This window comes from Miniopterus natalensis, chromosome 1 (genome assembly GCF_054644295.1).
Source record: "Miniopterus natalensis isolate mMinNat1 chromosome 1, mMinNat1.hap1, whole genome shotgun sequence".
In the NCBI taxonomy this organism is placed as follows: domain Eukaryota; kingdom Metazoa; phylum Chordata; class Mammalia; order Chiroptera; family Miniopteridae; genus Miniopterus; species Miniopterus natalensis.
Window position 1 is genome coordinate 142280969 of NC_142081.1, and position 16967 is coordinate 142297935.

The 16967-nt window shown below is 37.0% G+C and overlaps 1 protein-coding gene across 1 annotated transcript in view; it reads left to right on the forward strand.

Moving 5' to 3' along the window:
* The window catches only part of SLC39A8 (solute carrier family 39 member 8), a 67959-nt gene that overhangs the window by 26375 nt on the left and 24617 nt on the right, over nt 1-16967 (forward strand). Inside the window, exons 3-5 of the mRNA XM_016223583.2 lie at nt 5361-5530; nt 7712-7834; nt 8315-8482. Coding sequence (XP_016079069.2) covers nt 5361-5530; nt 7712-7834; nt 8315-8482 — 461 coding nt within the window. The remainder of the gene's footprint in view (nt 1-5360; nt 5531-7711; nt 7835-8314; nt 8483-16967) is intronic.

Consider the following 16967-nt stretch of genomic DNA (forward strand, 5'->3'; position numbering starts at 1 on the left):
TCAGGAGGACACAACTTGTACATAATAGAGCCAAGTTCACACCAGGCTGTCTTGGCTTCAGAACCCATGTTCTCTTTTATATTCTGTAGTTACATATACAAAGATAGAAATCACAAAGTATACTTGTGAATAACAATAATTTTACAGCTATTGTTCAAGCAAATATTTTTAATGGAATCTGTACTAAGTGGGAATATGCTTATATTTCTACAAGTCTGTCTAACGTTAATACAGTTTGCACTTTACACTCAGAAGTAAATTCAGTGAATGCTTCCTGTACTAACTTTTACTAACAGTACAGCATAGCAGAAGCATAGATTCTCAAGTCAGCCCACCTGGGCTCAAATCCCAGCTCTGTAATTTTTCTAGCTGTGCTGGGCAAATGATTTTATTTATGTCCACCTGCCTCAGTTTTCTCATCTAAAATAGTCTCTTTCTCCTAGGGTACTATGAGGATTAAATAACTTAATATTGGCAAAACATTTGGAATGCTACCTGGTTAGGTACTATATATATATATATGTCTGTTCAATAAAATATGTATAACGAACATAATTATGAGTACAGGAGGTGAGGCTTCAGAAAAAAATTCTCATGTTTACTCTATCTCAGGTATCAGGATGTGGGAACAGGGAAGTGGAAACAGGGAGAGAGAGAATTCTAGGGTCAACACTTCAAAGTCATAATATGGAAAAATCAACAGTTTTTACTTACAAGATTAGAAAGGCACCAAGTATCAGAGGATCCCCAAAAGAGAGATTCCTCCTAGGGCGTACATTATCTTAGGAATTCAAATGGAGCCAGAGTGGGTGGGATGGGGTGGGAGGAGTTACAGATATATTTCTGGAGAACTAGGGAAACTAGTGGGGTACTTGTTATTACTAATATAGGATATTTAGTTTGACAATATAATGCCTTTTTTGGTGCGATATCAATTGTTTTATTTTAGTGCAGCTGTGTGAAGTTGATCAACATATTTAATGTTTCTGTGTCTCAGTTGCTTCATCTATGAAATAATAATACCCTCCTTATAGAATTTTTGGGCATATCAAATGAGTTAACATATGCAAGTGCCTAGGACGGTGCCTGGCATAGAGTAGGAAGGACACGTCTTTGTTCTTCTTATACATGTTTTCAAAGATTCATTCATTCCTGGCCCGTAAAGCCCATTCCTCCCACACAGAGAAATATATTTTTTAAAATAATGAAATGCACTGGATTCTTGATATAACTGTTCATTTAATAAAGAATCACTTTTGAGTTCATTCAATGAAAAATCAAAATAAAAGTAACCCAAAGGAGTTACGATACAAGGATTTTATGAACACACTTGCACTAATGTTTCAGTGGTCACATATGAATCTCATTTATCAGAGAATTCATGTTTTGTGATTTTGAAAATGCCTTTCAGGTGCTTTATAAAGTCATACTAGTGAGTGCAATAAATGATGGTAAATTAAATTCTTTAGGAGATAAATTAAGTTTTAACAATAACTTATGGTCCAAAATTGTCTCATTATTTTGATGCAATTACAAAATGTTTAATTCAAAAACAGATAAGAATAATAAAATTTTACTTGTAGCATCCCTGGAGATCACATAGTTCAACTCCGTAGTACAACTGATGACATGTCTTAAGCTCCAGCGAGGTTAAAGGGCTTTCTCTAGGCACAATACGTGAGGAAAGATGAAAGTCTAGAGCTCCTAACTCCTAGTCTGTTGTTCTTTCACTATATAACAGTGAGCTAAAGGAACTATTATATGCTGGTCTACTTACTAACTAAAAAAAAATAATGATAACATTTATTGAAGACATTACTATATTCCAGGGACTGTGTTAACTGGCTTTATGATATTCCTGTAAAAAAAATTCCACTATGAAACAGGAGAATTTAATGACAAAGTAGGTGAGGTTTTTAGAAGAATTTTAACACATTTTAGCATTCAATAAATGTTAACTATTGTTATTAACATTCCCTGGAAATTTATTAAAATATTTCTGAGTTCACTAAGAAGCAGAAAATCTCAAACAGGTAATTAGAGGGAGTCCTATGTGTATATGGAGAGATCCAAGGAATATTTTTATACTAATTCATTCTTTGGTGCCTCAGTTGAGTAGATGATGGATTCTCCCCCTCCCCCCACTGAATAGTGTCCTAACAATGAAAGAAGGGGAAACTAAGCAGTGTGCCTAGAAGAGTGATGATTCACACTCCCAAAGTTCCCCAAGTGGTTCTAATAAACTTGTGCATTATCACAATATTAAGGAAAGTTAGAAAGATTGGATAAGCAGATGAATTGGTATTTTTTGACAGAGTTCTGAGCTGCACTTTGAAATATGGGCTTCATTAATTCATTTATCAAGGAGTGTATGCTATTTGCTAAGGAACATTTTAGGCACTGAAGATGAATATAACATAGCCCCCTCCTTGAGAATATCATAATTTATATGGCATAGACGAACATATAAGTGATAAAATTACTGTAGCACACAATAAATGGTAAGTGGACCAGTTAACTTCAGAGAGCTATGGAGAGCTTGAGGAGCGAGGCACTGCTGCCTGGAGGAGCTAGGGAAGCTTCACGGGGGGAGGTCTTTGAGTTGGCTTGGAGAGCTTGTGTGAGTTTCTCAGGCGATGAACATGGAAAGATATTCCTAGATAGAGAATCACAAGTAAAGGTAATTCTCTATTTGGAAAACATTGTGTCTGCATAAAGGCCATGTTGAGAAGGGGGTAAATAACACTGGTGAGGTTGTATGGGAGTCATCTGATGGAGGGCAATTTCAAATAGGGACATGAGATGATCAGAGCTGTGTTTTAGAATAATGAGCCTGGTGGCCATGTTAAGTGGGGGGAGGAAGGCCAGACAGAAACTGTCATAATGCAGCAGATGAGAGTGAGAGATAGTGAGGGCCTGAACTCAAGGCTTAGGTAATGAAGATGGAGAAGCTGGAGAAGCAGAATTGATAGAGTTTGGTCACCAGTAATATATGGAATTGACTGGTGGAGAGCAAGCAATTGAAATTGATCCTAACGTTTCTGCTATTTATGGAGATAGTGAACAAGGGTAGTGGAGCAGGATTCCATAGGGGAAAGTGATGAGTTCAATATGTGTATGTGGCTTTGCCTCCATTTGATACTGAAAAACTTTGCTTTTTTATTTTAGTTTCAACATGTATACATCCTGTCTACCCAATGAAGTTATAAATATTGGCTGAATGAATGAATGCATGTAGGCTAGTGATGGGAAAGAAGGTTATTCATGTTAAGGGAAACTACACATGGTTATACCATGGAGGAAGATGTGAGATTGAGAACTTTCTCTACATGGAAAGTCTGAGGAGAATAGCAGGTGTTGTTTTAGATGATAAGATAATACATGGGAATGATGTAGACCTCTGTAGGTCCAATGAGAGGACTTTGTAGGGCATGGTCAGGAGTCTTGAATGGGTAGGAAAGTGGAGAAAATAAAGTCATGGTTAGTTATGTGATGATTCTTGTGGTAACATAGTAACATTTATTTATTTATTTTTTTAATATATCTTTATTGATTTCAGAGAGAGGAAAGGAGAGGGAGAGACAGAGATAGAAACATCAATGATGAGAGTCACTGATAGGCTACCCCGCAACCCGGGCATGTGCCCTGACCGGGAATCGAACCCTGATCGCCTGGATCCTAGGTTGACGCTCAGCCACTGAGCCAAGCCCGGCCGGGCCATAGTAACATTCATTACCTGTCCTTTTCATTTGGTACTCAGCACAGGCTACCTTATACTGCTTTGTGCATGGGCATGTCCTCACACTTTTCAGCTCCCCAAGTAAAAGATGCAAGCTGCTTGTTGGCAGGAATCATGCTTCACTTCCTAGGTTCCATAAACATTTGCTAAGATTGCTTATTGGTAGATAGATTTGCTTGAACTAGAATAATGGCGACCAGTCTTATATTCATAAAGCATATTATAAAATGTTTAGCTTTGTTGAGCTCCATGGGCTTTTTAAAAATTAAATTACCTCTACAAGAGTAATGATACATATTGCTAAAAAATGTGGGCCCTGGAAACAGACTGTCCTGGTTTGAAAACTAAATGACTTTCTATCTGCATGACTTGGGCAGCTCATTTGAACTCCATATGCTTTGGTTTCCTCAACTATATGAAGGAGGTAATAGGGTTTTGTGAGGATCAGATGAATCAATACTTGTATTAATCAGTATCAGTGCAGTGCCTGGCACACGGCGAGCACTTACTAAGCATTAAGTGCTACCATGGTACTCAACTGATAGTGTCCATGAGAAAAGTGGCCCAACATTTAAAAATGTCTTCTGGACAAAGAAGCTGCAATGTAGAGCCAGCTTTCTAATCTTCCACACTGCCTTTGTGCACAGTGTGTGAGGGCCACAGGCAAAGCCACATGTCACACAATTAGGGGGCCATTAGTATGTCGGCATGCGCTGCCGTCGGGACTTTCCTGGGCTCACAATATATTTCACTTGCATTCCCATTGTGTCTTAAAAAACCAGTTCCTTTAGGATAAATTGAGGCCCAAAGGCAATAGGTCACACATGCCATTAACTGTAGAGCTTAGGATGATATTTATTCATTTTATTCTAAACAGCATTTAATAGGTGCTTTACTACACCTGTTGGATTCCAGGCCCTGGATCTAGAGATGAAAGATGCACCACTTCCTTCTGCCACCAGGGTCCCTACTGTGTAGGATATTCTTGCCACAGGTTTGGCCGGGCAGGGGCAGTTGTGCCGTGTAACTGCTCTCTCCTGCCCCCTTGGTCCCTGTCCCGAGGGCCGCCTGCACTGGGCTGGGCCCAGCTCAGGATTCAGCTGAGGTACTGCCTTCCCCAGGCAGGTGCTCTCTGCAGGCGCTTGCAGACAAGTAAGCGATCATGACAAGCTCGGTGTCAGCAGCTATGGCCCCCTTGAAGTTAACCCACCACCCATCTACCACACCTTTTTCCTGAAACTCACATGACCTCTATATTTCTCTGAAAGACTGAGTTTTAACTAGGCCGTGAACCAGTAGATAGACTAAGTGTCTTGGAGCCTGTGGGCTTCAGATTGTCACTATTCTAGATGTTATCCAAATTCCCTGCAAGCTATACAATTCTTTGATCCCATAATGATGACTTAGGAATGAAAACATAGGCAGTGTTTCTATTAATATTTATTAGGCTATGTGGTCTCAATTTTCTATATAATTTTCATTGAGATGATTTTGTGGTTTAAAAAAAGATATCTGTCTCAAGCTTTTAAAGAAGAAATTTGTTTCAGGTTTAACGTATAGTAAGACTTCATTTTGGCTCCTTTGCTCTGAGTAATTTCTCTTTTTCCCCTCTGATTCACAGTTTGGGGATATGGATTCCTGTCAGTGACAATTATTAATCTGGCCTCTCTCCTCGGATTGATTTTGACTCCGTTGATAAAGAAATCTTACTTCCCCAAGATTTTGACCTATTTTGTGGGGCTAGCTATTGGGACTCTATTTTCAAATGCAATTTTTCAACTTATTCCAGAGGTAAGGGTGTTGCTATCTGTTTCTGTGAATAATTGTTTCTTTAAAATGTTTTAGCGCTTTGTACATTTTAAACCTCCATGATTCTCACAGACTTTTATGGCCTGGTTTATGGTGTTTTGGGTAAAAGGGAGCTGAATCACAGCAAATGAAAAAGCTTGTGTCAAGCTGCAGGGAATGTCAGTGTCAGAGATAAAATTATTATTCCAGGAGGCCAGCCACCAGGACGTGCTTAGACAGCTCTGGGACACCTCCGAGGGCCTTAGCGTTTTATTCTGTCCTTCATTTGGACAGTTTAATTTTTCTACTTACTTTTATTATTTATTTACTTTTTTCAAAAGAGTGTACAATGCCAAATTTATTGAAGATATGCCACAAAATTTCCTTATATATTTACTACAGCTATTGGACACTAAGGGATAAATAAGAGCATGGCTCACAAACCTTTTCATTGTTTTTTTTTCCCACTGTGGAAAAAAAAAAATCAATTGAAGGCCAATGAGTAAAGAGCAGCTTATTTTTTTCCTTTTATAAAATGTCTTATTGATCTGACATTGACGATAATGCACTATTCGGTTAATCAACAAATAACATACGTGTTTTATTTTAAATCTATATTATGGCCATACAGTATAAGGAAGAGAAAAAGAGGAAGGAAAATAATTGAGAGGAAAGAGAGGGGAAAGAGAAAGAGACACTAATAGGAGGAAGCCACAAAGGGGAACTAGAGAAATATATACCCATGGGCTGTATCTCCCCCCACCCCCAATGCACACACAAAGATGGGCTGGTGTTCCCTGAGCAAAGAGAAAAATAGTAGCTCAGGGTACTACCCTCATGTCATAATTTTCAGAAAACTATAACTAAAGCTTCTTTTAGTTTTCACAGCTATAAATGAAATTGGGGATGTAACTTCTTAGAGTCATAGACTTATTGTTGTTGTTATTATTATATTTAGAAAGGAGCTAGGAAGGTCATGTCAACTATAGAGATGAAAATGTAGTGATACATAAGAAATGTCTCAGGAAAATAAGAAACTTCTTCAACAGCATTTGTAGATGTCCTTTTGCCTGCTTGTAATAATTAAGGAATTATGGATGTACTCAGAGAATTATATAAGCACTGAAGAACCTGTCTTTGTAATATTACCTCAAATTTCCATAGATAGTTATTTCTCTTTTTTTGGGCAAAATTCTTTTCCTTTTGTTACTTCATTTGATTTTCATAACTTCTGTATTACATATATATATAGTAGGTATTTTTGTGCCACTTTTGCACTGAATAAACAAGCATAGAGAAGGCACTCAGATGAAGATGTGACCATGAGCTCTCCCCAGAGGCAGACATGAACAAGAGCCGAGGCATCCTCTATTCTAGGTTGCTCTTTAGAGGGAAGGAAGATTTACAATGTCTGGAATGGTGTAAAGCTTTCTCCTGTTTTATTTATTTTAAATGTGTGTTTCTTGTCTGCTAAGAATATCTTTACTCTTTATAATTTCAAACTCCAGTTCTTGTCCTATGTCCTCCAAAGAATGAATTCCCATTCTCATAATTTTGTGTGTGTGTTTGTGCACGCGTGTGTGAGAGTGCTCACACCTGGTACTTTACATCTTTTCTTCTTTATTCTTGGGCCAAGTTCTTCATTTATTTAATCTCTTTAGGACTTATCAGAATCCTCTAGATTCAAGGGGATCTCTCTTGGGAAAACAGTAATCCAACTGGCTTGCTATATTTGCTTAAAAACTTGACTCTGGATATGATAGGCAAATATATTACTTTTAGAGAAAGCAAATAGTGTTTCATTTACCTTCATTACCTAGATCTAATATTATCTTACAAATGTGGAATTCAGTGCTGCTTCTTTACTACTAAAGTTTCCTCTTTCAAGGCAAGTGTTTCTGCAGGTGTTAGAGCTAGGAAACAGGAAGGTACCCGGGTCTTTGTTTGCCGGAGCATCCTCTGGTTATGAGATTTCTAAGGCATCTCTTACAGTTTGCTTACTTGAATTTCAGAGTTTCTGTTTTGTGATTTTGGCAGGTAAGTCCCCAATATTATCTGGACGTGAAGATGGAATGTAGAACCTTAGTGAAAGTTGAATACTGAGAAATTTTGGTATTATTTTCTAGAAATAAAGGTAAATTACTTGGTTTTACCTGAATTTCTTTTTTTTTTTTTTCTCCCCAGGCATTTGGATTCAATCCCAAAACTGACAACTATGTTGAGAAGGCAGTTGCTGTGTTTGGTGGCTTTTACTTACTTTTCTTTTTTGAAAGAATGCTTAAGATGTTATTAAAGACATATGGTCAGGTAAGTGGACTTTATTTAAAACTTTTGATATGTTACCCACCAAAGCTACTTTATATAGGCAAATAAAGGAATGGATTTTATTCTAAGAATTCCATGAACTGTTCATATATTATATTGTGAATGTGAGGACAAAGAAAAGAGTCAATATATTGATAAGGATAAGAGAAACACTTGATTTATACTGCAGAATTTGGAGTATTAAGAATTTAACGTTGAATAACAGATAGTCTATTCATATTCAACAAAATAAGAAGATATACATACCCTCACATGAAAAACAGTTATAACAAACTCTAATAAATGAGGATACATGTAAAGGGAGAGAAACTTTATAAATCTAAAAAGATGAGGGTACACAAAGCACAGACATAACATTTTTCTCTTATAAATAAAAAATACTAAACTCTATTTTCTTGTCTGTATGAGCCATCTTTTTTTCTTCTCATAACCCCTTTTCACTTTTTAAATTTTTCCATGCAGAATGATCACACCCACTTTAGAAATGATGACTTTGGCCCTTCTCCAGAAAAAACTCATCAACCTAAGACGTTACCTGCCATCAATGGTGTGACTTGCTATGCAAACCCGGCTGTCACAGAGCCTAATGGACACATCCATTTTGATAATGTCAGTGTGGTATCTCTCCAGGTATGGTAATTCCATTTGTTTTTTGTGTTTTTTTTTTTTTTACTAACTGATCCTTTACGCTATGTGAAGATTGCTGTGAATACAACCAAGTCAGTATTTTGTACATTTAAATGGGCCAGACTTGCTCCTGTATATGTGGGATAAGTAAAATGTAAGTCTGCATTTTTTTTTTTTTTTTTTACTTTCCCTCCCTATGTTTACTCTAAACAAGTGAATTAAGCAAGAAATTATGGGCTACTGTATCTGAGGCTTCTCTCTTCTCTAAGATTGTTTAACTGTGTAACAGTCACTTAGATTTATGCAATAGTGTGTAGCAAAACTAATCAAAGCATTTCTCTTATTTTGCAATTCTTTCGTGATCCAAAACCAAATAATCCCTTTGAGTGATTTTGAAACTGTAAGAAGAAAGAAGATTTGTAAGCTAGTAAAATTATGTTAATTATTAATTGACTTAGAATTTGTATTCTCATTTTCTAAATAATGTTAATAGGTATCATTGCTTGAACAGGTATTATATGCCAGGTTACATGCTAGGCACTTAAATATTTTATCTCATTTGCATTTTATAACAATGATTCAAAGTAGGGTTTGTTTTCTTCATATTAGAAATATTTCAGTTTCAAGTGATAGAAATCTTATCCAAATTGTGTATGCAAAAAGGGGAATTTATTGGAAGAATGGTGGGATATCCAATGGAATAGCCATGCTACAGGAAAAGCAAGAGCCTAAGACCATTAGAATCATTAGGGACCCTCCCCATGTTTTATTCTCCTTGCATGCATTTTTCTTCACTATGGACCACCTCCTAAATAAGTGGGAAACATAGACACTAGAAACTCCTCTGAGGTTTATCTCTTATAATTTCAGCTATAAAAGGAAATTGACCTGACTCTTTCAGTTTTAAATCTAGAATTCCTGGCATAGGTTTTCTTGGTCCAGCTTGAATTAGATGTCTATTTCTAGATTAATCTAAGTGCTTAGAGGGTTGGGCCTCTTATATGGCCCCAAGGGGATATGGAGTGAGTATTAAGAAGGATGCTGGGATGATAATGTCATTGTGGTCCACAACAATTCTCATTTGACAGATTAAGAAAGTGGAGCTTTAGATATTAAATAATATCTCCAGAGTCACTCATCTTAAAATGACAGATTCACAAACTACAAAGTTAAAAGTAACGCCAAGAGGACAATTCAAAATAAAATGAAAAGGAAAACCAGTCAAGGTAGGAAAAAAGGTAGAAAAAAGATACCTGGACAAGGTCATTATGGAAAGTGACCTGAATTTCCTTCTGGAAAGAAAACATGGTTGGTCATATCCTTCAACTGATTAAGGAAAATCTCAAGTGCATTTGAAGAGGCAATTTGTGTTTGCAGTAAGCTGAGAGAGAGAATGATTTCATGCAATGTAATGAAGGATGCTTTGGCCAAGATTTGCTAAGAATATGGAAATGTTCAAATAGATAATTTCTTAAAATAATTATAGCTAACATTTATTAGATACTCAAGGACTACACCTAAACTTTAGATGAATGATCTCATTTGATCTTCATAATAGCCAAGGAGACAAGTAGTGTTATAATTAGGAGGCTGTGGCTGAGAGAGGTAAAATAACAAACCCAAGGACACACAGATCTAAATGGTGAAGCTCGGATTAGGACTGAGGCCCTCTGACACTGAAGGCTGTGCTCTTATAAACCGTGCCGAATTGCCGCCTTCATGTCACTGCTCTACTTGAATCAAGATGATGACATTAACTCAACTTCATAAATATTAATTTTTTGTAGGGGAAAGAAGATAATTTGTCCCAAGGGCATTGCTTTCTGAGGACAAATAAATTGAATTGCTCAAAAGTTTGATTTTAGTTTTCTTACCTGTTTTGTTTTTTATTTCTCCTTTTTTTCTTTCAATTTTATTTTGTATTGGTTTCAGGCATACAGCTTAGCGGTTAGGCAACCATATACTTTACATAGTGTACCCTGAGTATTTTCAGTATGATTTTAGTTTTTTAAGTTTTAGGACTCCTGGTTTATAATTCACTATGGCCAGAAGACACATTTGCAGTAAATATAAGTTGGAGTCCTAGACACGGTCCTGTTTTTACATAATGCAGGAATATCAACCGAAAGACCATTCTTACTTCTGGTTGTAGTGCTAGTGTACAGGCTTTTGTTCATTGATTCCATAAACATTTACTGATACCTGCTTGCTATCCTAAGCACTGGGGACTCAGAAACAAATTAATTCCTCTGGAGCTTATAGATTATTCAGCAGAAAGGGATGATATATAACAGAGTAAAACAAGAAAATATCAGGTAGCAATAAATATTTTGATGAAAATAAAACTTGGTGATGTGGGAGATTCTTTGATTGACTGATCAAGAAAGATCCTTTAAGCCCAGCCAGGTGTAGCTCAGCGGCTGAGCTTCGACCTAGGATCCAGGCGATCGGGGTTCGATTCCCAGTCAGGGCACATGCCTGGGTTGCGGGCCCCATCCCCAGTCGGGGGCCTGCAAGAGGCAGCCAATCAATGACTCTCTCATCATTGATGTTTGTATCTCTCTCTCCCTCCTTTCCTCTCTCTGAAATCAATAAAGATATATTAAAAAAAGAAAAAAAGAAAAGAAAGATCCTTTAAGAGATCAGTGGAGAACTGGATAATGAAAAAAAAAAAGAGCCAGCCATGTAAATCTCTGGGAAAGAAATATGAGGGAACTGGAAGCTAAATGGCATTGTGCTTCCTGACATCAATGCTAAAGGCAAGTGGCACAATTTCTTTAACATTCTGAATAGAAACAACTGTGGAATTGTAGACATAGGTAAACTACTAAGCTAGTGAGAGGGTGGAAAGAAGCTTGGATTCTGGAAATGTACCCCTAGGAATAAGAAGTTCAAGTGAAGGCAGAGAAGGTGGGAACCAGAATGACGACCAGGTACCAGGCCTTGAGATGACCCATATAAATAGTCCTTACACTAATTTTTTATGGGGATTATTTTCTGGCTATTTTGATTGAAGGTATAGTTTTGAGTGAAGAGAGTTAAACAAATTGAGCAAAATACTGTTATTTTCAGTTTTCTCTTTATATTGCATTAAAAAATTGAAAGACGTGGAACTTAAGGAATACCATAAGGGTCTAGATAGGACTTTAAGAGACAGTAGATGTTGTACTATAAGTGATAGTGATATTAGTTATAAAATTAAAATATTTTCTAATATTTTATAAGATATAAATAATTTAACCCAGGTGAGCCCTTTACAATGATCGAACATGACATGTTAAATTTTTGCTTCATTTCTGAGTCCAAGTATTGCCTTAAGATTTTCATTGATGACTTCTGTTGCTACTGATTCAACCCAATAAAGTTTTTCCAAATTGAAAATAGTAAGAAACCATCTAAGCGTGAGTTATGAAAAGTAATCTAATTCGACGTTACTACCAACAGAACACAAATTGTGTGACAATCTAGATTATAACAGCGTGATTCTTGATTTTGCTAGAATGTAGGAAGGGCAAAAGAATTGTCACAGTATAACTGAAATGCGTGACTTGGGCATGTCACTATTACTCATTGCAAGTCTGGTCCACACAGAATACTCAGACATGCAATAATATTGATGTTTAGTTGCCTGTGGTATTTTTTTTTATACCCAGTCATATAAAAAATTATAGCTTTGCACAACTTTTTAAAAATTTTGTTGCCATGGAAGCATATTTATAATAGTATGAGGATAGAAGATATTTTATTTAACAGTTTGTTAGCTTGATTATAACTTCTAAAGATTTATACATGTGATGGGAAACTTCCTTAGTACCCTTGCTCCAGACCCTGTGAATGTGAGGCACTGCAGTCCCTGTGGGCATGGAGCACACGCACAGGAACATGCACGTTTCAGGAAAAGTGGAGGTAACAGGGGGAAAAGAAGACGGTTATGAGGGGAGAAGGGAGCACAGGATTCCATTTCTCCAGTTACTCACTTATTGCCACTAGGTAATGTTTCACATTTCACCCCGTGACACTAGCTGCTTTCTTCTTTTCTCTCTCTGACTGGTTACTGTATAGTCATGTGGAGAAGTCATTTCAGCATCTGTGCAACTGAGGGTGTCTTTTCCCTGAATCTATAGCTTTGGAAGGACTGTGTTTATTAGTTGTTTTTAAAAAACTTATTTTTTCAATTACAGTTGACATTCAGTATTATTTTGTATTAGTTTCAGGTGTTCCGCATAGTGATGAGACAATCATATACTTTACAAAGTGTTCCCCTGATATAACAAGTACCCACCTGGCACCATATGTGGTTAATATAATATTATTGACTATATTACCTATGCTGTACTTTACACCCCCAGACTATTTTCTGACTACCAATCTATATTTCTTAATCCCTTCACCCTTTTTACCCAGCCCTCCAATTGTATCTATGAGTCTGTTTCTATTTTGTTTGTTTATTTTGTTCTTGACTCCCTAGGAATGTTACATATTTTGAGGAGTGTTAGCTCTTCAGGGCCACTAGAGGGCCCATCTAGCTCACCTCTCCTGGACTCTAATCAGTCCCATTTTCTAAATGAAAACCTCTTGTGTTTTCATTTAAGAATAGATACTAATAAATATCAACTGATATGAATCCTCTTTTTTTCATAATAAAAGAAAAATGAGTATCAGCCATTTTAAGAAATTGAGTATTTTATGTTTAAAATTGAGGTGCAATGAAGTAGAATTTAGCTGCAAAGTATGGTGATGTTAAGGAGACATTTTGTCAGTACTGAGAGGAAGTGATACTCTATAAATATAAAGACAACCTATTTGATGTTTCTGGGTCTCTAGGAGAGTCCAACAGATTTTAAATACACTTAATTCATTCATCAGATATTTAATGAGCACTTAATGTGTACTTGGCACTATTCTAAGAATTGGCGATGCATTGGGACAGAATGAACAAAGTTTCTGCCTTTCCATAATATAACTGAACTATTATATAATATTATACTGAAAAGTGGAAAACACTTTTTTTTTAAAAGGTATGAGATACAAAAAACTGATCAGACGCCCTGCGTATACGTGTGGGGCTTGTCTATCAGTCTTTCCCCTCGGGTGGTTGGTTTTCTTTCATTCTTGCCTGGAGGTAGGAAGGCTGGTAGATATTCCTGGCTGCCCACGTGGGGCTGAAGGGCAGGAGGAGAAGGGGCCTGCAGCACTGTGAATACCTGACGCAAGCACCGCAGCTCACGCCAACCTTCATTCGTGCTTTCTGCACTTGAGTTGAGCGCCTCCAATTCAAAGGGTAAACCTCTAGTTACCATTTGGGGTGGTTGCCTTGCTGCATTGGCCTGGAAAGGATCTGGGGTTCTAACTGCTTCCTAAATGAACTTACAATGAATTCTCTTCTTTTTAGTTTCACTCTTTACCTGCCACCTTTGGAGGTACTTGCCGCCTTCAGTCCCTCCATGTTTCAGAGGCCTGGGTCAGGCCTCACTTTGGTTCTTAATGAATTTCTTCCTCTGTGAAGCCAGAACTCACCCTCCTCTTCTCATCTTCCAAAGTAAGCATCTCAGCGCTATCATTCCACCCTCCACTCTTTCTGCCCTTGTACTTCATGGCTTTCTTGTTCTTTTATTTCAGGGAGCCCCAGGAGAGACTAGAGAAAAATATATATGTCAAGTTTGCCATATTTCACCAAAAACCTATTTACTATTTTAAATCACATAGGTTTTTAACACCACAAGGTTTAAACACAGAAATCAGTTGCTTTCCTGTATGTGGTTACATTCACAATTAGTTAAAATCAAAAACTATACAATAATACAATTATATAAAAAGTGTTTTTTAGGGGTTGCAATTGACTGCTGTTTACAGAAAAGCTGGTTTAATTAGAGGCAGGCGATGTCCCTAGACAACCAGTAGGAAGAATCCTGGGTGTGGCAGTGAAATTTGCTCTCACCAGATCCATCTCCATGCTCCCTTGCCTGCTGCAGGCCATTTTGTCTGGCTCTAGTCTATGTGTTGTGCAAGTCCAGAGGAGGGGGCAGCTGGGTGGAGGGGGTCAATGGGGGAAAAGGGGAACATTTGTAATACTTTCAACAATAAAGCTATATTTTTAAAAAACCCACAAAAAACAACAATACAAAAAAAAAAAACTCTGAAAAAAAAAAAAAGTGCCCTAGCAGGTTTGGCTCAGTGGTTAGAGTGTCAGCCCATGGACTGAAGGGTCCCAGGTTCAATTCCGGCCAAGGACATACACCTCGGTTGCAGGCTCAATCCCCAGCCCTGGTTTGGGCATGTGTGGGAGGCAACCAATCGATGTGTTTCTCTCACATCAATGTTTCTCTCTCTCTCTCTTTCTCTCTCTTCCTTTCACTCTTTGAAAAAACAATGGAAATAATATCCTAGGGTTAGGATTAAAAAAAAAAAATTAGTACCTGAATCCACTTCAATTAGCCCACACTTCACTGATATTAGGTGCACTTTTATTCATCATTAATGACTATCTTTTCATATTTTCAAGAATAATTTCTCTAAAAACTTTTCATTACTCCCCCAAATTCTCACTTCTACCTTTTCTTCCTCTGTTGGGGAGACTGAGATCACTATTTGGAGTTGGAACTTTGCTGTGTCACCTCATTTGTTACTTCCTGAAAAACTGCCCCGTGGCCTTATCTGCTCTCCACCTTCCCTCTGATGTCAGAACTTGCATCCTTCCGCTTTTTAAAGGCCAGTTCCTCCCAATGTGCTCATCTTTCCCATAGACCCTTCCTGTTTTCATTTATCTTTCCTGAATCTCTCCTCCCCAGGTCTATGAACATGCTCTAGTCTTTTCTACCTTATTCTTTTTTTCTTGACCCTGTTACTCTCTAAGATTTCTCAGACATTCTCCTTCCCTACACTGTTCACTGTCCAACTTCTCGAAAGACTAGCTAATCCTGAAACAAGGCTATGTGTCAGACATTGTCTTCATTGCTTTACATGTATTAACTTGTTTTATGCCCTATTATAACAACCCTATGAGGTAAGAATAATTAATATCTCCATCTTAAAGATATGGAAACTGATGTGCAGAGAGTTAAGTAACTTAGCCAAGGTCACAGAGGTACCGAGTTAAGATTTAAACCCTGTCGTCCTGGTTCCAAGGTCCATGTGGTTAACCATTACCCTGCAATACACTGCCCAATATTTCCACTTGCCGACTAGTCTTTACGTGCCCCCTCCTCTTCTTCATCATATGCTCAAATATTGATTTGTGTATAATTTTAAAAATCTACCTAAAATTTTTCAAATTTCTCTTTTGAACCATACAAATGATTTTTCTAAGCAGCATGCTATATTTTTGACACTTTTCCCGAGGCATTCCTATAGTATAGAACATTCTTGAGTATCTACTATTGACTAAATAGTGGGAATATAAAGGCAGATTTTTCACTGAAAACCATGCTCTCCTTTTGGAATTGCTCATTAGTTACTTTCTGTGATGTGCTATTTTCTTTCTTCTGCCATTTTAGTTGTCCTGGTGCTTTCTCTGAATCTCTCTCTTCTTTTGTAGAGCCAGTGAATATATAGGAGAAAGCAAGGGCTTTGGAGTTCACATTTTAGCAATAAAATGTTTGTTGTGTGACTTGTGGAAAACCAATTAACATCTTTTTACCTTTGTTCATCTGTTGTATAATTAGGAAAAATCTTTAAATTAATGATTTTTTGTGAAAATTAAATAATTTATTATGGGCCAACTATGTAACAATGTGTCTGACACATCGTATGCATATGATATTTTCCTCCCTCTTCTGTTCACCAATTTTTTCCTCTCTTTTCTTAGTTTTTAATCGTAATAGTCCATCAAATCCTGTCACTTTAACTTTCATTACTCTGGGAAAAACTTCTAAATTTATGTGCTTAATTAGTTATGCATCATCATTTAGAAGAGGACTTCTTGTACTAAATCATAAAGGCTTTTGACTCTACTTGTATTTGACTTCTGGAACAGAGAAACGCAATGAGAAGATAAGATATATAGAATTCCATGCATTCTCATCTCTATTATTTATCTTTTTTACAATTTGAGTACTTTCCTAGGTTTGATGTTTAAAATTTGAAGTCCATTTGGTAATAAAGATAACCTTCTCAATGTAAATGCTTGCAATCCTGCCATTGACCTCTGTCAGATAGACTAAGAGAACTTGAAACATTTACTTACACTTAATGGAATGAAACTTTAAAGTCCAGTTTAACTTGCCATTTGAATGAGATCATCAGTTTTTGCCCCACAGTCTCTATCCGAGTTGTTCAGCTATGCACTTATAAGACCAGTTGCATCTGTCACACTCTGATACATTCAGATCATTTGAAAGGGCATTAAAATAATGACACTTTGATAATGTATGAAAGTTACTTGATTGTCATTATTGAAATAATTGGGGTGCATAAACTCTCTTAAAATTGATTAAGGGTTGTAGTTAGTGCTGTAAATTTTTTAATCTGGATATAGAAATTTTATATAGAT